Source organism: Ambystoma mexicanum, chromosome 1p (assembly GCF_040938575.1).
Source record: "Ambystoma mexicanum isolate Mex_15411 chromosome 1p, UKY_AmexF1_1, whole genome shotgun sequence".
NCBI classification, from domain to species: Eukaryota; Metazoa; Chordata; class Amphibia; order Caudata; family Ambystomatidae; genus Ambystoma; species Ambystoma mexicanum.
In genome coordinates this window covers 251968750-251991352 of record NC_090921.1, presented here as the reverse complement: position 1 = coordinate 251991352, position 22603 = coordinate 251968750, and the positions used below count along the sequence as shown (strand labels likewise).

The 22603-nt window shown below is 44.8% G+C and overlaps 1 protein-coding gene across 6 annotated transcripts in view; it reads left to right on the top strand.

Annotated features, from left to right (window-relative positions):
• Positions 1–22603, top strand: part of LOC138568706 (schwannomin-interacting protein 1-like) — a 358435-nt gene that overhangs the window by 296633 nt on the left and 39199 nt on the right. For 5 of the 6 annotated variants that reach the window (XM_069646494.1, XM_069646488.1, XM_069646500.1 and 2 more), the window contains 2 exons: positions 11989–12131; positions 12837–13895. The exons of the other annotated variant lie outside the window; for it this stretch is intronic. In XM_069646494.1, coding sequence (XP_069502595.1) covers positions 11989–12131; positions 12837–13345 — 652 coding nt within the window. In that variant the 3' untranslated portion in view covers positions 13346–13895. Of the gene's footprint in view, positions 1–11988; positions 12132–12836; positions 13896–22603 lie in introns of those variants that run through there. 6 annotated transcript variants of the gene reach the window in all.

Below are 22603 nucleotides of genomic sequence, written 5' to 3'. Positions count from 1 at the left end.
GGGTCAGGACTCAGAGCTGTAGACCTAACATGCAGACTACTCACCTGGCAGTGCTTCTGTGGGGCACTTATCCCTCCCATTGACTTAGGTTATTTTGTATGCTTGGGCGGGGGCTAGAGGTGCACAGGCCCCTATTGGAGACCTGAAGATTTCTCTGGTGTGCTGCATCCTCTGTCACTCCCTGCCCTAAGTACTGTGACATCACCATGCAGGTGTGCAGAGTACTATATGAGAAACCGATACAACATCTGCACCAAGTGAGGGACGTATACACCAAGCAGTGTCAAATACCCTAGGGAGGGATATATACACCAAATAAAAGGTACAGACGCATCAAGTAGGCACATCCCTCTCTAATCTTACCTTCATCCCTCTGAGGTGTCCTGCCAGGGTTGTAAGGCGCTATACACGCAAACAACCTAACGTGACATTATGCTTCCTCCTTGGCAATGCTATTCTCCACTCCCTCTCCTCTTCATTCTACCACTTTACAAACGCCTTTGCAATGCAAGTGACTAACAGAACATTTTAAAATGCTGCTACTGTTAGTCTGGTCATTGTATTAATATGGCCTCTGACAGGTAAAGTGTCATTTAAAAATGCAAAGGATGACACAACTATCAACCATGCCATCCTGCTCAATCATCTCTTTTACAACCTGGGTATCACTGATCAGGCACTGGCCTGGTTGACCTTCGTTCTCACCGACCGACCCTCTCGGGTACAACTGGGGTCTTTCCTCTCTTCATCTCACTCTCTACTTATGGTGTACCCCAGAGGTCTAACCTCTCTCCCTGGCTCTTCCACCACTACCTGGCACCTCTTGCCCACCGCATTGCTACTTTCAATGTTATGTGGTTGACACTCCGCTCCCTTTCAGGCACACCTCTGCTTCTTCTCTCATATCAGACTGTCGGGCTTCAGTTCATGAATGCTGTGCCGCCAATGATCTCTGACTTAATTCCCTGTAAGACTGAGACACTCCTCATTAGGACACCCGCTCCCTCCTTTCGTCTCTCTCTCTCTCTGGCCGGCCACTCTGGTCCCTCTTCCTGCTCCTTCCTGTGAGGCTAAGAAACTTGGTGTCATCTTCGACTCCACCCTCTCTTTCTCTCTTCACATCTGTGACATCTCTAAGAAGTCAAAATATCAGCTGCATCTCCTCAGAGGTATTCTTCCTTTTTTCACTTTCCCCCAAAAGCTCACTGTCTCCAGAGCTCTGGTTCTCTCTAGGTTGGACTACCTTCTTTCTAAATCTTCCTGCCTCTACTCTTTGACCTTTATAACTTCGACCTTTACAACTCACACTCTGAAACACTTTGCTCTCTGAAACACTTGTGTATAAGCGCGATATAAATAAATAATATCATATCATAACTTATCCAGAATAGGACTGTGAGAGTTGTCCGTGGCCTCAAACCCAGGGATCGTATCTCTCAAGCTCTGAAATCTCTTCACTGCCCCTGTGGCTGCAAGGATCAACTTCAAGACCCTATGCATCATCCACAAGGCTTTCTGGGGCCTGGGACCACTCTACCTCAAACTTTCTCTTCAAAAGCATCTTCCTTGTCGAGCTCTCCGCTCATCCACCTCCAACTCTCTGAGGATCAGACGCTTCTCCAATCAGAGAGTTGGGGGCAGATCCATCTCATCGGCTGGGGCTTCTCAATGGAACAGCCTTCCTACCTCTCTCAAACTTGAGCAGAACCACCTCCGGTTCCGGAAGCAACTCAAGACCTTCCTTTTTGCTTCTACTTTCTCTCTTCCTCTCCCCTGCTGATGCACCTGACTGCTCCGCGCACTGGTCACCTGGTTACCCTCTGAACTCGGCCCAGGCTCCTTCATTTTCAGTTACCCTTGCACTGCCTCCAGGCTTCCCAGCACTTATGGGTCTGTATCTGCTACCCTACAGTCCCTTCTCTCTGCACTTCTAAGCCTCCCGATGGCTGCACCTATGAGTTAACTGCACTCGCTGCCCCTCCCCCTGGCACTTCACCCCTTCCCCCTTCTCCATACTTGTGTGATCTGAATGACTCAAGGCCTAGTAAGAACATTATTCCTTGTCTTGTCACACCTAGACACACTTGTGTACAGGCGTGTAATAAATGCCACATTATATCATATATCATATAATGGAGTTTAGGCCAGTCTTTTAATATCTGGATGTGCACAAAAACTGTGCAGGTACTGAGAGGCACACGCGCCACGAGGGACGAATGAACAGTCGACAATTCCGATGTGTACCCAGCGGCGGACAGGCTTTTTAATCTTCCCATATCTAATGCTTAGCTTTCCCCTGTGATTTGGATTTGCTCTTGCTTGATTAACTATCCCAAAAAATATGTAGAGTATGGTGTTCCTTACACTACAACGTTATCATAAGTAAATTATAAGAACTTAATTGCATGTCAGTGTTAACAATTTAAGTTCTCAGTAAATGTTACGTCCAACGTGATCCATTGTCTTCTAAACATTGTGTTGTCTAAATCTTAACAAGATTTCAATAAAATATTATATCAAGTGTAATTTTTAAAAATATTTTATTATTTTATTCAAACATTACACATAAGTCTACACATAACTATACATTCCACAAAAATCGATTAAGAAGAATAGAAAAATCAATAGAAAAATAAAATAAACATACATGCAGTATAAAAAAATTCTATACAAGTCAACTATTGTTTTTAAAAACTAATCTATCCAGCCCTGACCTCCAAAATGTATTTGTGTAGGAGGTTTTATAGGAGTCCTTTATGAACTGGTCAGATGTAAGCTTGTCAGCAAAAAGGCCCTTGGCCGTGAAGCCAGCGGTGTGGGCTGCACTCCCAAATATCACGGATGTGGTATAATTCTCTTAATATATTCTTTTAGGTAGATTTTTCCAAATAATGTCTCTATTCCATTCTGGGTGTTTTTTTTCACAGTATGCTTATTTATTTACCTATTCAAGTTCAACAGTTAAGATTCACTGTTAAAGCAGATGCATTCAAAGGCCTATGCATTTCGGATTATGTATCCTTCCTCAGGGCTAGCTCATGCTGGTCAACACCTTTCATAACAAATTATCCAACTTTAGAATGCGCCACCATTCGGAAAACGCCAGCAATTACACATAAGTATACGTACATTTTCACAAGGTATTCCTAGTCTGATGCAGAATGCCATGCCTGTATGTTCATTAAAAACATCAATCGCATATTCACAGGTAGACAATCCCACATTGCCAAATTTCATTAGTTAGCAATCAAAGAGATGTGTATGGAGCCAGTTCATTATTATCACCGGTTAGCAATCTCACATTGTCGAAATTCGATAGTTAGCAGTCAAAAGGATATACATGGAGCCGATCCATTATTATCATAGTGTTGTATATACATACAGTATCAGTCATTTCACATTCATATTAAGTATATTAAACATGTGCGTACGTATATTCATATTGCCACGTATAGTATCAGGAATGCGGGATAGAAAAGAAATGGTGACTCAAATTAGCAAGATTGCATCCTTGTATAGAATATCTCATTGCGATACTCCATATAAGTACTAACCTGTATATATTTCAACTAGTGAACAATCTACAAAGATAAATAAAGATATAGATAGAAGGCAGTGAATCCTAATTGCCACTTTATACTTGCGTGACACCAATGTGCTGATAGATACGTGGCGTGTCTTACCCGTGTGTATCAAGCATGGAGTTGTTCAAATTGAGATTCTGTTTGTTATTAGCATGAACCATGCGTGGCAAAAAATAGTAATAAATAGGATTGACAATGCTAATATCGTTCTATGCTGCTATGCGACTATCGTTCGGTGTTGCTCTCTTACCTCGTAACAACTGATTGATGTCTGAAGAGACGCCGCGGGTGCACACGCTTCGCCGCTGGGTTAAAGAAAGTGTTTGGATGGTTGTCATAGGATCGCTTGTGCGCATGTAAAAACGGCAGCCATCTTAAACTAGTTAAAACAATGTGACAACGCTATCTAAAGCATATATTGATACTGATTACAAGATAAACTGATTACAGTACTACTCTATAGATTGAAACATCCACGTATTGCAATAAAAGTAAAAGCTACTATTGTATTTGGGTGGGACTTAGTGAAAAATGTATGATCGTAGTTCGGAAGGAATGTGTGTTGTATACTATCCTGTTTGTGTCACCAGGTGTCATCAGCGCTGTATCAGAGGTGAGCACTGCTTGCAAAGCTTGGTCTGTTTAATATAGGTATTTGTGTTATTAATGCTCATAAAGGAATCATACATACTCGCAAATTTCCATTTTACTTGCACCAGTCTGCGCTGACCCATCAAATAAAGTTCAATACCCATTGTCATTAATCGTAACACATTTGCAATAGGGTTCACAAGATTTGATATACATTTGCAATCGGGTACACAAACGTTGATATACACATTGCTGAGTCCTTATTAATTCCAAATGTAGATTGCTGAGACCTGTGTTTAGTTAGAGAAAACAGCTCAAGTCTAGTTCTTCATTCATTCCATTCGGTACCAAAGAGTTGTAACGCTCACCTGAAAACTCTGCGGGAACCTTCTGGAACTCCAACTGACTTCTACCTTCCTGGGAAATAGACACTGAATTTCTGTGGAGAAAATAACAATTTTCCCTTCCTTAGTTTTCTCGCGTAAAACTGAAAGTCAAAACTGGTAATATGGGGCCAGCAAATATCTCACCTTGGTATTTAATTTGTTGAGCTCTCCATCCTGTTCTATACAGGGGCGCAAGTCCTGAAGAATGGGATACTGGATAATAGTTTCTTTTGAAAGGGACTAAAATGGCACTAAACAAATGACAGAAACCCTATGCTACTTGGACCTAAAGGGGGCATAAGCTGAGGTGTGATGCAAGTGTAGAATGACTGAAAAAACTACCTCACTACACTACGGGACGGTAATGGAAAAACACCTTATTACAGAGCGTAATATGAACCTTAGTGTGACCAAAAATATCTGACTAGAAATTCAGCTTCCAAGACAAAACTCCACAGGAAAGGGCGCGAACCCGCTACAAACAACGTAATCTCCTGAAAATGCGTGAGGAATCCAAATAACATTTATACACAATTTCAATGTATCAGATAAGGCAACACAAACGGAGCAATTGCATTTGCACTTAATAGGTGTACTTGCGTGAGAGAAAACTGCTACGAACTGAGAGATGAGGAGACCGATATGACAGGACTGAGCCGGGGACGGCAGTAACTGGAAAAACACAGGAAGGGAGCTGATAACTAATTAAAGTTACTCAAGGAATGAATGGAATAAACTGTGGACAAGGTCTATTGAGCGGTGACAGGGAACGGAGGTACGCGGCGAGCGTTCAGTCTGAACTCAGACAAACGACGCGAAGCGCGAGCCTCCTGAGGGGCGGGGCTTAAATAGCTGGCACATGAAAACAACTAGACCCGCTAACTAACTGACCCAGAGGCACCACCTAGCGGCCATTAAAGAAACTCAACTAACCTGTGGTCATGACAGTACCCCTCCTCAAGGACTCTCCTCCCGGCTTATTGGGGTGATTCTGATGAAACCTTTTTAACAATCTAGTGGCATGTATGTTTTCTTTAGGTTCCCAGGATCTATCTAAGGGACCGTAACCCTTCCAGTCAATCAGATAAAAAACCTTGTGCCTGACCATCTTGGAGTCTAAAATATCCTTCACTTCATATTCAGATTGATTGTCTTCAAACTCAACGGGAGCAGGAGCTGGTTCTAAACGAGTATCTGGCGTTACTGGTTTCAGTAAAGACACATGAAAAACTGGATGAATTCGCATCTTCCGAGGAAGGGTCAATTTCATTGCCACTTGGTTGATGATGGCTTCTATGGAGAACGGACCCAAAAATCGAGGAAGAAATTTCTTTGAACCTTTCAACATCAAATTTCTGGAGGATAGCCACACAGAGTCTCCAACTTGAAACCTAGGAGCTGCACTTCGATGGCGGTCAGCAAACTTCTTCTGACTTTCTTTGGCTGCGGACAAGCTAGCTTGAGCCCTAGTGTGGGCCGTAGAGATGAATTCATGGAGAGTTTTCACAGCAGGCATCTCTAAAGGTTCTGGAGGGTCAAAGGCTGAAGTTCGAGGATGTCTGCCATGTAATGTATAGAATGGAGTAAGCCCAGTAGAGGAATGAGTTGAATTGTTGTAAGCATATTCTGCCACCCACAATATATCCAACCAAGAGTCTTCTGTTTGGTGAAGCATGCATCGTAAATACTGTTCTAAGGTCTGGTTGGTGCGCTCCGTCTGACCATCGGTTTGGGGATGATGGCTGGTGGATAGTCGAACATCAATCTTGGCCAGAGCACAACATTGCCTCCAAAATTTAGAAACAAATTGACTACCTCGGTCTGAGATTACAATGGAGGGAAAACCATGCGTCTTAACAATATTCTCCAGAAATATCTTGGCCAATCCAGAAGCTGTCGGAAGTCCTTGGACTGCGATAAAATGTGCCATCTTGGAGAATAAGTCAACCACCACTAGAATGGTGTCAAAACCCCTACATGGAGGAAGATCGGTAATAAAATCCATTGACACGGTATGCCAAGGACTCGGTGGTACATCCAAAGGTTGAAGAAGACCGGCCGGTCTTTTCTTAGTGTTCTTATTTTGTGCACAGGTTCCACAGGTTTGAATAAATTGAATGACATCTTTGCGCCATGTAGGCCACCAGTAGTGTCTCTTGATTTTTTCCAAGGACTTGGTGACCCCTGGATGTCCCTCAATCAAGGAGCTATGGTAGTTAGCAATCACTTGTCTTCTCAATTCTTCAGTAGGTAGGTACAAGCGATTTTGATAATGCGGGATATCCTCCTGCAGGGTGAATTGATCGCCTCGATTTGTCCAGGTAAGCAGCTCTTCAGGAACCACATTCCTCTTGACTTCCTTCAGCAGTTCTTCATAAAAAGGGTCTGGAGTGTTTAGCAATCCTAAAACCCTGTCTCCAGCAATGATGTTGTTTGGAACTTGGGGAACAAAGGTCTCATCTTCATTGCCAATCCGGGACAAGGCGTCGGCCTTCCCATTTCGAACTCCTGGCCGAAAAGTGATGACAAAGTCGTATTCTGCGAAGAATAAAGCCCATCGCAGTTGTCTAGCCGATTGGGCCTTGACTGAGCGGAGATACTGCAAGTTTCGGTGGTCAGTAAGGATGGTGACTGTGTGTTGGGCACCTAGCAAATAATGTCTCCATTCCTTCAAGGCGCACTTGATTGCCAACAGTTCCCTGTCTGTAATGGTATAATTTCGTTCTGCAGTTGAAATTTTTTTCGACCAAAACGCCACTGGATGCAAAACTTGAGTCTGTGGATCTCGTTGCGATAAAACGGCCCCCATGGCAGCACTCGAGGCATCTGTCTCTACAATAAAAGGTAAGTCAGGACGTGGATGTCTCAAAATAGGAGCCTCAGTAAACTTGGACTTGAGAGTCTGAAAAGCAATGGTGGCCTCTGGGGTCCAGGCAAACTTCTGGTTCTTTTTAAGCAAAGACGTGATTGGATGAACCAACTGCGAGAAATTTTCCACAAATCTTCTATAGAAATTGGCAAAGCCTAAAAAACTTTGGACTCCTTTCACCGAAGTTGGAACTGGCCATGAAAGAATTGCCTCTACCTTCCGAACATCCATTTTCACTCCTTGAGAGGACAGCACATACCCTAGAAACTCTACTTCAGGAACATGAAATGAACACTTTTCCATCTTCACAAAAAGGGAGTGCTCTCGCAATTTTTTCAAAACTGCTGAAACGTGATTCACATGTTCCGAGGGGGTTGCTGAAAAGTTCAAGATATCGTCAATATATACTACTGCGCAGACATCAAGCAAATCTTTCAAAACGTCATTCATAAAGCACTGAAATGCTGCTGGAGTGTTGCATAACCCGAATGGCATGACTTGGTATTCGAAGAGGCCATACTTTGTGCGAAAAGCAGTCTTCCACTCGTCGCCTTCCTTCACTCGGATCAGGTGATACGCTCCTCTAAGATCCAGCTTGGTGAATATCTGAGCTCCTTTAATTTGGTCCAACAAATTTGAAATGAGGGGAATAGGATATCGATTCTTGACAGTAATCTGGTTGAGTGCTCGGTAATCAATGCAAGTTCTGAGATCGCCCTCTTTCTTGGCAACAAAAAAAAGAGGCGAAGCAGCAGGAGACTTAGAGGGTCGGATGAAACCGTTGGCTAAGTATTGGTCTAAGTATTTCTTTAGGTGAGCATCTTCTTTCTCCGTTAGTGAATAAATCCGACTACACGGAATTTCACTTCCAGGAAGAAGATCAATCTGACAATCATAGGGCCGATGTGGAGGAAGCTCCTCGGCCAATTTCTCTTCAAAGACGTCTCGAAATTCTGCATACTCGGGAGGTAGTAAGCCGATGACTCCTAACGTTGATACAGAGACCTTCTCCATTAAACGGGAATCACCCTGGGTGTTTGTTTTACAGCAAGATTCTCTACACTCAGCAGCAAAGGTCAAAGACCGAGTTCGCCAATCAATCCTTGGGTTATGTTTCTCCAACCAGGGTAAGCCAAGTATAATTTGGAGTTGAGGAGCGCTAATAAGGTCGAACGTGATTCTCTCTTCATGCTTTCCCTGACAACACATAATAAGGTTCTCCGTGCATTGAGTAACAGGACCTGAAGCCAAAGGCGTACCATCGACTGCTGATACATTTTCAGCTTCGTGCTTGTTCACACGAGGAAAACCCGCCCTAGTTGCCAAGTCGATATCCATATAATTCCCAACTGCTCCACAATCGATGTAGGCTTGCCAAGTCTGCATTCTGGTGGGCTGTTTCATACTGGATAAGGTAATGGGAAAAACAAAATGTGAGGTCACTAACCCTTTCTCCATGCTCGACAAGTTGACCTCTACACTTGTCGGGCACTGGAGTTTTCCGAATCCGAGTCCTTCTTGTCTGGGTTAACACCTCCAATAGGCTTCCTGGAAGGTTTAATAGGACACTCCTTGAGAAAATGACCAGCTTTACCACAATAAAGAAACAGCTGTTGTTGGCGTCTCTTGTCTCTTTCAGCTTGTGATATCGGTCCTCTGATGGCTCCCAACTGCATGGGTTCAACGGAACTCTCTGAACTGGTTCTCAACTGATTTTCCTTGGGGCGCACAAAATAAGTTCTGTTTTCTGAACGAGAGCGATCCATTCTTCTGTCTTGCAATCTTTGGTCAAGTTGTACCGTTAGATCAATGAATTCTGCAATTCCTTCTGGAGGATTCACCACCTGAGCCAGGACGTCCTTCAATTCATTACGTAATCCTCTCTGAAATATGGTGGTTCTTTTTTCTGTGGGCCAATTTGTTTCTGCCACCAATCTGTTGAAAGTTGCTACATAAGCCAACAATTCCTGGTTGCCTTGGCGAAGTGAGAGCAACTCATTATCCAGAGCCTGACCCTGAGCATGACGTGCAAACAATTTCTCCATCTCCTTCTGAAAATCTGCAAGATTTCTCAAAATCGGATCATCCCTATTTACTAACGGGATTGACCAATCAGCTGCATAACCACCCAAATAGGATAATATAAACGCTACCTTGGCCTGATCAGAAGGAAATACCCTGGGGCGGCAGAGGAAATGAAGCTGGCATTGGTTGAGAAAAACCGCAAACTTCTTAGGATCTCCTAGAAAGCGTTCAGGAGGAGCTAATGGGATATTGCCGGGAACAATTACCTGAACAGGTGAGGGAGGCGTGACTGAAACGGGGGCAGAAACACTGGCAGAAGGCAAGGGAGTTTGACCCGCTTGGGCTTGCAACATCTGACGAGCTAACTCCACAGTGCGATCCCGGTTAACAATTAATTCTCTCCGGAGAGCACTGGTTTCTGAGCGGGCTGCATGGACCTCAGCCCTTAGTTCTCCCAATAACTGAGCCAACTGGTCTACTTCTGGAGTTTCCATAATGTCCAGGCAGAGTATTTTTTAAAGGGGCTTCGCGTTCTGTAACGCTCACCTGAAAACTCTGCGGGAACCTTCTGGAACTCCAACTGACTTCTACCTTCCTGGGAACTAGACACTGAATTTCTGTGGAGAAAATAACAATTTTCCCTTCCTTAGTTTTCTCGCGTAAAACTGAAAGTCAAAACTGGTAATATGGGGCCAGCAAATATCTCACCTTGGTATTTAATTTGTTGAGCTCTCCATCCTGTTCTATACAGGGGTGCAAGTCCTGAAGAATGGGATACTGGATAATAGTTTCTTTTGAAAGGGACTAAAATGGCACTAAACAAATGACAGAAACCCTATGCTACTTGGACCTAAAGGGGGCATAAGCTGAGGTGTGATGCAAGTGTAGAATGACTGAAAAAACTACCTCACTACACTACGGGACGGTAATGGAAAAACACCTTATTACAGAGCGTAATATGAACCTTAGTGTGACCAAAAATATCTGACTAGAAATTCAGCTTCCAAGACAAAACTCCACAGGAAAGGGCGCGAACCCGCTACAAACAACGTAATCTCCTGAAAATGCGTGAGGAATCCAATTAACATTTATACACAATTTCAATGTATCAGATAAGGCAACACAAACGGAGCAATTGCATTTGCACTTAATAGGTGTACTTGCGTGAGAGAAAACTGCTACGAACTGAGAGATGAGGAGACCGCTATGACAGGACTGAGCCGGGGACGGCAGTAACTGGAAAAACACAGGAAGGGAGCTGATAACTAATTAAAGTTACTCAAGGAATGAATGGAATAAACTGTGGACAAGGTCTATTGAGCGGTGACAGGGAACGGAGGTACGCGGCGAGCGTTCAGTCTGAACTCAGACAAACGACGCGAAGCGCGAGCCTCCTGAGGGCCGGGGCTTAAATAGCTGGCACATGAAAACAACTAGACCCGATAACTAACTGACCCAGAGGCACCACCTAGCGGCCATTAAAGAAACTCAACTAACCTGTGGTCATGACAAGAGTCTAATCTCTCAATCCAAAAAGCTTCCTTCTGTGCTCGCCATTTGTTCATATCTCTGTTCTGTCTATTGGTTGGTATCACTTCCAATATTAGAAACCGTAGTTGGGTAATTGAATGTCTGTTGTCTTTAAAGTGTCTTGCAACTGCTGAGGCCTGATTATTGTTTCTAATGCATGATTTATGCTCATTCATGCGTATTCGAACCTTACGTGAAGTCTCGCCCACATAATACTTCCCACAAGGGCCTTTAATCGCATAGATAAGCATGTGGCGTGATGCTTCTTTCTCCTGTTCTGGGATGCGTCACTACATTACCTTTAATGATATTGTTGCAGTTGCCACAACTCATGCATGGATAGGTTCCTGGATCTTTTTTTGGGATTTGTTGTGAATGCCTTGCCTCGGGTGTTAACTAGCATATTGCGCAGATTGTTACTTTTCTGGTATGCAAACAAAGGTGGTTGTGGGAATATTTCTTTTGTTCTTGCATCGCTGGTGAGTATATTCCATCTGTTTTAGATGATTGTCTTGATTTGTCTGCTTTGAATAGAAAATTTGGTTACAAAACCTAACTCGGGACTCTTGCGTTCAGTTTTCTTGGTTAGAAGTTGGTCACACTCTTGTGTATCTGTTTTGGTCTGATCCACCGATAGATCAGTCTCTGGGTACCCTCTCTGTTGTAACCTCTCTTGCAGTTTTTGTAACTGTATTTGACAATCTTTGGGATCGCAAACCATCCTTTTTATCCTTAACATCTGTACATATGGAAGGTTTCGTAAGGTATTAGGAGGATGAAAGGTTGTGTCATTTTGCAAATTAATGTGAAGTGGGTCATCAAAGTTCTCAAGGAATTAAACATTGCATCAGACTTTTATCACTTTTCCAACAAGTGTTTCGCACATTTCCGGCACTTTTTCAAGGCTGTTTATTCATGTGATGTAATTTTCTACAGTGATCTTTAATGTCTCTCAGCAAAGGTAAGGCCCTGATTAGTATCTATTAACACCATGAATCCTCAGCAAGGCCCAGCGCCTCTTGAAGGCAGAGGATGCAGAGGGGTGCCGGGTCAGCCTGACCAACATCCAGACGAGGGTCCTGGAACGCATAAGCCCAGCGCTCCACGTCCAGATCCTTCAGAGGCAGACCCGTCTGGAGTTGAGCGGTAAGTGGCCATGCATTGCTGTGTGCATGTTGCAGTGTGCTGGTAGTCAGCTACTTGCCTGTATGTGTGACATAGGCCATGGATGGATGTGTGTGTGCAGGGACATCATGGTGCTGCATGTGAGACCAGTCATGCGTGAACCACATGGATGGTGCATGTTTTACAATGCAACATGGGGAGAAGCATGCGGAATGCACACATGAATGCATGCCTGTCTCTGTTCTTGGACATGGATGGGGTGTGAGAGATGGGTGCTGCTGTCATGGACATGTATGGTGTACATGTCTGCGTGTCTGAGTAGCGTGTGTGTGACTTTGAAACGCCATGGACGCATGACACATGTCTGTGACGATGTGTTGATTCACTGATGCAGTCTAGTCATCCTTGTATCCACTGTGTCTGTGGTGTACGAGGCCAGATGCATGAGCCTCCGGTGATGTGTGTTCATGGGATCAGTATGACCCTTGATGCATGTGAGTTTGAAGACAACATTTATGTCAATAGAGGCCCTTGTACATGGATGCTAATGTTGATTGCATGCGCCGTGCCTGTTTCTGCATGTGTGTTGCCTGCATTGACCCATGTGTTGTGGAGGAACAGGATGGAAGTGACGTTTGACAGTGCCACTCATGTGCTATTGCTTCCTGTCTAGGGGACTATTGTACAGTACCCTGATGCTTGTGTTCTATGTCTCCATCTACACAGCGTCGAGTGAAGAAGAGGGTGGAGAAGGCGCTGTGGAGCAAAGCGGCGGGGATGCCTCCACCGGCCGGCGACGCAAGGCCCAGCCACCCGCCCAGGAATTACCATCATCCGGGATTGAGGGGACTGGTGCCACGTCTGCCACTACGGCTGCAGCGGAATGGCCGGGTGAGCCCCCACAGGGGTTTGCAATGGCGGATGACGGTGTGGAGCCATCCAGGTTGGTGGTCTACACAGAGGAGGAGGAGGCCGCTACTGAGCCGCACATGGGGCCTTGTGGGGGTGGTACCACTGGTGTAAGTGGTGCAGTTCAAGGCCAGGGGCAGGAGGCAGCAAAGGTCGCCGGGGAGGGGCCTGTGCATGTCACTGTCCCTGACCCTGTGACTGCACCACCATGCACCAGCAGGGAGGCCCCATCCCAGGCCCATCGGCAGGTAGGGGGGAGGCCCACGTCATCTGGCACTCCACTACCTGCGGACGAGGAGACCCATGACTGTATGGGTCCATCCTGATTGGTGTTGCGTTGCACACGCGTGACATTCGTGATGACTTGCGTGCTTCCTGGGGGGACCACGCACGCCATCACGAAGAGCTGTGTGGCAACGTGGCACAGTTGGGAGGGGCCCTGGTCAGAGGGTTCCTACATGTGTCGAGCACTCTGGCGGCCCTCTCCTCCTCTGTGGAGACTATGCGCCAGTCATTCTCCCTGCCGTCTTCCGGCCCAGATTCCACCAGGGCCCCCTGTGGACCTATCCCGACCAACGCAGCCAACTTGGTGGAGATCACATCCCTGCCACAGTAGGGAGTCGGAGGTCCAGCAGGGGTGGACACCCACCAACTGGAGACACCTGACAGTGGCAGCCAATAACAATCCAAAGACTATGTAATGTATACTTACATGTTCCCTTTAAGCCTATCATAATCCCTAGTAGGTTTTTCATTATTTGTCGCGTAGTATGATGTCACTTCTGATGTATTTTTAGTGTAAAGTCTATGTTTTGTGAAAAGATTGCTGTAACTCCCTGTTTTAGATAGTTGTTAATAAAACAGTACTTTGCCATCTTCCTGAGTTGGTTTGGTTATTTGGACTCAGAGTTGTTCTGTGAACCCATCCATGGCCATTTCTAAAGGGCCCTAAGCTCATGTCCTCTGGGCACTGACCCCCATAGAATACAGTTGAGTCCCACTGTACATTTGGTCCATTTGTACAGATGGCTCCTCTACCTTTTCCTTCTCAGGCCTTCCTGAGCATCAACTATCCCTCGCCCTCATCCCAACTATCTACTCGACTTTGCTTTTCCATACTCCATGTTCTATCATACTCCTCCTTTGCCTCTCTGACAGGCAATGCACTTCAATTCCATAAAGGATGGCAGGAGGCACTATGCAAATGCAAGATAGAGTAACTCTCAGACGACTGCTTTGAAAAAAACACTGGCAGGCCCTTCTAGCACACCGCTTCATGGTAAGGCTTTGTAGCACTAGTGCAACGAGATCCCAGCAGGGTGTGTTTTGGGTGGGCAGGTGCAGGAAGTGGGTGGGAATGGTCATAGGGATTAATATGGCCATTAATAACCAAGCAACACCCACAAGCTTTGAGTCCCCCCTCATATGCCATTTCTCCTGAACTGTTCTCTAATGCAACAGTTTCGGCTTATAGTGGCGCTAAACTAAAACAAGTAAAAACAGGCAAAGAGTGATTACAAAAAATGTAGTGTGCAATTAGCTGGTTATACACGGATGGTCTCTGTTAAATCTGCAACACTGAAGAAATTCTGACCACAAGGACCACAGATCCAAAACGGTTGTAAGAAGGTTCTACTGCACATCAACTTTATTTTTCAGATAAGCAAACAAGTTGGTATGTCACACTAAACAATATTGAGCAGACATCCTGAAAATCAGTATCATTAAATACTCGCTTGCGTTGGAACAATCACATGACATGAACATGCACTGAGCTGCCATAAATGGGAATATTATGGGCTCAAGCCCCAAGTGTCAAAGGAGGGGTGTTTATGCTGCCCATTCCATCTGGACCCACTCCCCATATCTTATTTTACCCTCTTTCTGTTCCACTTTTCCTTCCAATCATCCTGTCCGTCTTCGTCGCCTCTTCCTTCTCTCTCGCTGCCTTATTTGTGTACCTCATGACATAAGTAGAGGGTACACATGTGTGGACGGCATTTGCCCACTTTTTTCAGGGTTGGTCACCACCCCCTTTGGATCTTTTGGAGGTCAGCTGTCAAAATGTGAAAAGTGCTCTCCAGTCAATTGAAAATGTAGTACACGTTCAACCTCTACCAATAGCAGCTCTGGGATTCCAATCCGGTTTGTGCAGCTCACAGGGCAAACTTTTACCCAAGTGGAAGAGGCGGATTTAGCAGTCGGATGACGGAAAAAGGGATAGCTGGCCCTGCTGCGTCTTGGTCCGACACCTTCACATTCTCTTCACACCAGCCACAACACACACGCCCTCTTCCCTCCTTGCTGGCAGTCAGGCATATTGGAATAACAAGGAGCCATGTTGGCGCTCGCTCACAGAGCCTGGCTAAACATTTGTCAGGGCTTGTTGGGGGCCCATTTCAATATGATTGGGCCCCCCACTTACCTACAGTTAGGGGGACACACAGTCTGTGGCACCCTTGGGTTGCTAAAATAAGAATGGGTACAAAGGAATGCTCTTTAATGTCACGGGGCAGGCAGCCAGAGGGAAGCTGAAACACTAAACGGCTACTGAAAAGCTACTGAAAAGTTAGTAATTGCTCTGTCAGCATGGTGCTAACAAATGGCACCACAGCAAAGGCAATGAGGGGATAACACTGCTGGGTGCTATTAAAGACAGTCTGTAACCTGCTGCAGAGCGCACATTTAAAGTCTTCATTTAAGGTGACAGCAGCCAGCAAAGGACAGCATGTAGCATGCACACAGGGCAAAGTGCACATGTAATGACATGAAAGTAAGAAATATGTTGTTGTGTACTATCTCTTACCCGCGTCTCTTGAACACCTACACGGTACAACAAAATCACAACACAGTGGGACTGTTAGGCTTACAAGGCACTCATATGTTATAATTTGTCTTCTGGACCTGTCCAGCAAAAGATATGCAGAACCCTAATTTGCACGATATGGATTGACATGATAAGAAGCGACATCCCAGTAAATAACATTACTAGCAGTGGCATCAGTCTTCAGTACTCTAGGACACCACTGGTAAAGACATTTCAAGAGGTTTTCACATATAAGCCAAGAGAATAATGTGCTGTGCAATTTATAAATATTCACTATTATTAATATGCAAAAACTCAATAGTTTAGTAAACCATGTTTTACTTCATCTGAACAATTGCAAATTAAATCACTTTTAGCAACACTCAATGTCAACTAATCAGGCACAGTGAGATTAAATTATTTTCCCAGTATCACACATTTTGTTAAAGTGATGAAATCAGTATTTGTACCCAGGCTGTGATTCAAACACTTGTCTACATATCTTCCCAGTTATAGGTCACAAAACAATTGTAAGGTTGGGCTTTCCAAAAACAAAACAAAACATGTATCAGTGCCTTGAAAGGTACCCAAATCACACAAGAAACCAACCTGACATTATATACTATAAGGGAGGCATGGGGGCACAAGTATGACACTGACACAAAAGGTACAGTTTTTAGGGGTTTAGAAAAACTCCTACTTTCCCCTCTAGCTATGATGGGAGTAGTCTCTATCATCAAATAATAAATAAAACAGTCCTAGTTGAGTCCGTCAAATCACATTGGCCTACACTAACAAAACATAATGACTGCCCTATCTCTTGTACAAAAAGTGTGCAAAGGAGAATATGTATGTAAAGGAAAATCAATGTTAGACTGTAAAGAATAAATGTGGCTAAGTCAGCTCTCCTCCCCAAGTTAGACAGCACGGAGTAAGGCGGTCCCCGTAGACAGGATGACACACTCTGGCTCTGGTTCTCAAAACAAGGCAGTTCGAAAAGATGGATCACGCCGGCCTGGCTTTCCACGTTAATGTCTCTTTCAAGCTTTCAAAACACAGTTCAACAAAAAGTTCACACAGGTCTCCCTCAGTCGGGCTCTGACCTTTCAAAGCACAAAGTTCACATAGGTCTCCCTCAGTCGGGCTCTGACCTTTCCTGATGTTGAAGACTTTCGAATGTGCATGGCTTTTACTTTTACTATAGACCTCCGCAGGACCACTTTAACTTTCTCTTCTGCTCACACTCTTGTGTTAGTTGCCTCAGTGTCTCTTGGTCTGGGTAGATTGTCATAAGCACAAAAGTTCAACATTCACCTTTTTACTCCCACATCCTCCTTTTTCCAGGGGTTCATTTTGATCACTTCACTTTTTATAGTACATTCACTTTATCGCCTCATAACAAAACCATTTCACCTTTCATGGAGACGTTTGTGTGGGCTTTTTCCTTTCGCCGGACCATTCTGCTACTCAGTATCACTGGTTTCACAGCTATCAGTAATTCAAAGTTCATCACAGGTCTGCCTTCCTTCGCATCTCATCCACACACGTGCAGCCAATGCAGTCTTCTTGTTTGGGATTTGGCCTTCTCCATGTGTCTTTCACAGCCTTTTGGGGGCAATGACCTCCTGCAGGGAACTCCTGGGGGTCTCTACCCTTTGCTCTCATCCCTCAGTCTGTCGCTCTGCTCCAGTAGGTTTGCCTTACTCAGAGTCTCTCTATGTTCTGCCTTTTATCCATGTGAGGAGAGCTAAATGGTATAAGATGTATGCACTTAAAGTCAAGTGCCTGACTTTGCCTGACTCGATTAGCGGGACCTGCCCAATGAAATATGTAAGGGTTAGCCTCTTTACTCGGTCATCCTACTACTTGGCAGAGTGTTTGTGTGGAAAGGGGGGGAGTTGGGACATTGGAGAATCCTATAAAATAGGATGGGTCATGGGTACGAAAAAGGGCGGGGAATACCATGTCTCACCATCGGTCACCTCACCCTCACTACCCAAAAACATCTCACCTAGGGGATCTTCCTGCACAGGTCCGACCCAGGGTCGAGATCCAAAGGTGATGGCCGTCCCCTGGCCACCTGAGAGAGAGAAAGATCCTCTGGGACTAGTATGTGAAACACCCTTTGGTTTCTCACAATACATTGTTATAGAAATAGGTCAAGCAAAAATAGATTTATAGCTTTATTTTCACCAGCCTGAATGCACGATTCCAGTAGCAACCTGCAAAGGAATGTGGACCTAAAAACAAGATCATTTGGTTTAAAAAAAAAGGTATTCACAGTGAAATAGTATTCAATATAAGGTGAGCCATTATTTTACACAGCATGCAGCGTTATACTTCCCACCCATTAATTATCACTCACCAATTGCATCTTCTAAGGGACAACAGTTCTTATCAAGGCACCCCTGTGTCTGGGCCAATAACCTCTAATCGGTTTATTGAAATGAGGTTGACACACAGCTGAACTTGGGGTTTCTGGGGCAGCAGTGGTAAAGACGCTGTGCCTCTCTGCGTTTTTAACTGTCACATGAAAAAGTGTGAGCTGGGAAGACTTTGGACAGCTGATCCTGCTTCACAGTAGAAAAGTCGGGCCTTATTCCTGTCCGGACTGGCTGTTTGAGAGTCATGGGACACGGCCCATGAAATTGGGACACTCACAAAAAATGCGGGATGGTTGGCCACCCTACAGACACACCCAACCCAGTTCCCCGACCTTGGGTTTCATTTGGGCTTATTTAGCTGCCAACTTGGAATAAATTGAACACGGAGAACTTGCGCAAAGGGGATTTTTATCAAGCATGTGGATCTTTTTGGCCTGTTTCAATACAACCATATCTAAGTGGGTGCATTTTAAATGTTTCCCATTCATTTATCGAATGCAGTTGTGACTGCGTATAGTTGGGTCGCTAGGACAAGCACCTGTCCACCTCGCATCACAAATATGCTCCCCTTTCACTCCTTCCCCTCCTGCTTCCTTTTTCTTTTTTCCCCCTCTTTTCCTTACCAGCAATTTCTCCTCTACTATCCCACTCTTTCCTTCTCTTTTTGGACACTCTCGTCCCCTGTTCTTGCCTCATCACCTTAATCCTCCTGCCTTTTTATTTCTCAATTTGTGCCAAAGGTTCTTTGTTATAAAGATCCTGCTCTCTTCCTCATTTTGCGGCTGTTTGCATGCACACCGGCCTTCCTTCACTCAATTTTCCTTCCCTTGTTTACCCACATCACACACCATTTGCCTTTACATTGTTGGCCCTCCACTTGCTACTCCACCTCATGTGCCTCTGTTCTCTCCCTTTGTCCTGCATATCCCACACTTTTAATTTCTCCCAGACTCTTTAGACCTCCATTATTACACATTCTCCTTCCACTCCTGAACACCCTGCTCTCTATTTCCCTGCCCCTTGATCCTCTTTACCCTGCATTTCCCATCACTCTTGTGCCTTATTAACTATTGCCCCATTCTCCTGCCTTCCTTTATTCTCCCTTTTACCCTCACTTGGCTCCCTTTTAATCGCTTTATATCCTGTCTTCCCTCACTCTCAATTTCCCCCTCACTCTTCTGCCCTCTTTCATTCTCCACTCTCCTGTCCCTTCAGTGTTCATGTTACCAGCCTCTTCCCTCCTTTTCTCCTTCACTATCCTACCCTTATTCCTGCTCCATTTTCATTCACTGCCCTGCAGCAGGGCCCTTTGGAGCGAGAGGAGATATGGAGGTGGTGGGTTAGAGTTAAGGGGTTTTTCAAGTGCCACAAGCAGCACCCACAAAAAGGTAACCCCTTGCATGTTTTGAGATTAAAAGGTGAACTCCTTTATGCCTGTGATGTTCAATTACATTTCAAGTGTGTGGGGTAAGAACACCAGGGACATACACAAAATGTTCTACATGCAGTTGGCATTATCACCTACTGTAATGTCCCTTCCCATTGTCCATGTTATTGCCCATTGCCTTAAACATTTCCAACGTTAGCTTCAGGCCTGATCATTTAATATTAACATCATTGATAACAAATCCTGGTGAGGCGGCTCAGCTGTCTCTAGCTAGGGTCAGACCCCCAACACAGAAATCTGGAGAAAAAAACAGCACTTTAAAATCATGAAGTATTTGTCCATAAAATGCATCATTGTGCAAATGTGCCCACTCTAGGCTCCGCCTCTGTGGCCTGCCTGTCAGTCTTGCCCATGGGGCCCTTTGCCTTAAATCTGCCACTGCTGCCCACACTGCACATTTCGGGGGTTTAAAAGTTGCACACCTTTTATACTTTTCCTGCAACCTTAAAGGAAAATCTCCTCTCTCAGGTTATTTTTCAGGTGTTGGTGATTACGTTTCTGAAAGCAGACGCTCATTTGTCCTGTGCACTTTCTTCGAATACGAAAGGCCAATTAAATGGCATTTGCAATTTTCATTTTAAGAAAAGTCACTTTCTGGGATGTCACTTGTTATTTATTGCATATTAATAAGTCCCCGGTTTTTTTTCTTACCATTTGTTTACTGGTATACCCTTTATATTTTTCAGTATTATGAAAGTGCTACAAAACGCAAAGACAGTTTTCATTAGCTGGGTGGATAGCTCAGTGATGTCAGCTTTTGCTGCAGGGCACAGGTTGGAATATGGGCCTGGCTGACTCAGCTTTTCATCTGGCTTAGCTCAGTGAATTGAGGACCCTTACATCTGTTATTTACAGTGCTTCTAAAAGGCAAACACTGTGGTATCTACAGAGAAAACTGCCATTCCCTCCGCCTCTCTCCTCACTCCTGTCTCCACTAAACGTAATCACTCGCGTTCTCCCTCTTTCCTCTACGCCCCGCATTTATCTGGCTTCCTCTCCCATCCCTTGCCTCCTCCCCCCATTCTAGGGTCACGAAGGGGCACCGAGGCAGCTCCCTCTCACGGGGCATATGCGCCTCTGTTTTACTTATCTTACTATCGTGCACCTGTATCCAGGCGGTGCGGCCGTGTGTGTTTAGTGAGCAGAAGATGAGAGCAGTGGAGGAAACGTGTAACCAACAGAGAGAGATGTCATATGTGAGTGGGGTTTATTATAGCGCTGACCTTGCATTTGCATGGCCTCTTGGCGCTTTGTGCCATGCAAGAAGAAAGTGTGCGTTTGTGGGTAGATTAGTGGGAGTACAGGGGGCAGAGCAAAGGCTAATATTTTATTGTCGTTGGAGGAAGACTGGCTGGGAGTCACTGTTCCCTGTGTGATGATTAGTGTAGGCGGTAGGAGAAGGTAAGGAGGAGGAAGGGTAGCTCAGGGCATCATGTTTCTCTTAGAAGCAAGACAACAGTGCAACACAAGCTCGAATCCCCATCCCGCACTTAGAAACCACTCGCTGGTTAAGTCGTCATAAATAAACAATAAAATAAATACATTTAAAATGAATAAATGTTGGGAGATATAACGTGTGAGTGAGTGCTTGATTTTGGAGGATGGAGAATGCAGGGGATGGCTGCCAGTGAAATGATGAGTCCGTGATGAGATTGAGAAGTAGTTACGGGCGGGTTTTTTTTTCTGGTTTATTTATGCAAAAACGCTTGTGGCATTTGCGTTTACTCGTATATGCTGGGGTTAATAGGCCTTCGAGGTGCAAGGGAGTTCGGGATACCGGGCTGTGCCTCTGTGTTTGCCGGTAAGCTAGCATCAAATAAAGCAGTGATTTCACCCTGAACCATCAGATGTTAGACACAGACGTGCCCGCATTACATTCAATGCAATCGCTTCCTACCTAGCTGCCAAACGCTCAGGTGGGCCACGCTTCTCCCGGAGCCGGGTCATTGCTTGGCTCAAGATGAAACTGGCACGCAAAGAAAAAGCAAAGAAAAACCTAGTAAACGGTTCTTCTCCTGTTATGCACATGACTGCTGGAACCACATCCCAATGGCAAACCAAACCACGCCAATGTTCAGGACGGACCTCAAGACCTTACTCTTCAAAGCCTATGTGTCTCCTAAGCTCCCACATCCCTGCATCACATCGCACCCCCAATGCCAGACCATCCCACGCCACACATTGTAACCCTCCTCCTTACCTCATTTGTTCCCCTCAACTACAAGTACCGAGTTAGATTTGTGATATATAAAAAGCACATGCAAAGTTAATACATGTTGAGTTGTGCATATCTTGCATAACCCAACATGAGTCGCACGAGCAGCACACGCTATTGTTCGCGATCGTACGATTCCTTCTGCAGATGTTTCACAGGCCTTGTTTGGAAAGGGCAAGGTCACTTCTCTCCTTGTCCTCCTCTTTGTATGCGCCGTCTTTCTCCTTCACTTAAACTGCCGTACCTGCATAGTTTATTTAAAAAAGCTCATAATAGAAAGTCAAATGATAAATTAAAATTCATTTTACATATATTTTTGAGTCATATGTTTAGCATCAGCAAGTATGTTGTTTTTCTTAATGGTTGCCCAGAATAATATGTGTTCCCATTAGGGTCTAAATAACCAGTGTACACTGAATTTTCCCTGTACACCTCTTAGATTTATAGAGGGGAGGACAACCCCCTTGTTATAGCTTCTCCAGCCCTCCAGTCCTTCCCGCTCCAGACCAGCCTCTTGTTGTTCAACTATGTCATGATATAGCACTAGATATAATAGAGGCCCAAAAAACTTTTTCTAACCTGACCGAATATAAGGTCAGACTTTAGCCGGGCACAGGAGACATAGATTCAACTGTCTCCCCATCTTACATTCTCACAGTGTGTTCTCCATTCTCAATGACATAGGACATTTTGATTTTCAAGTTGTTTGTCAGATACAAAAATGATGAACCT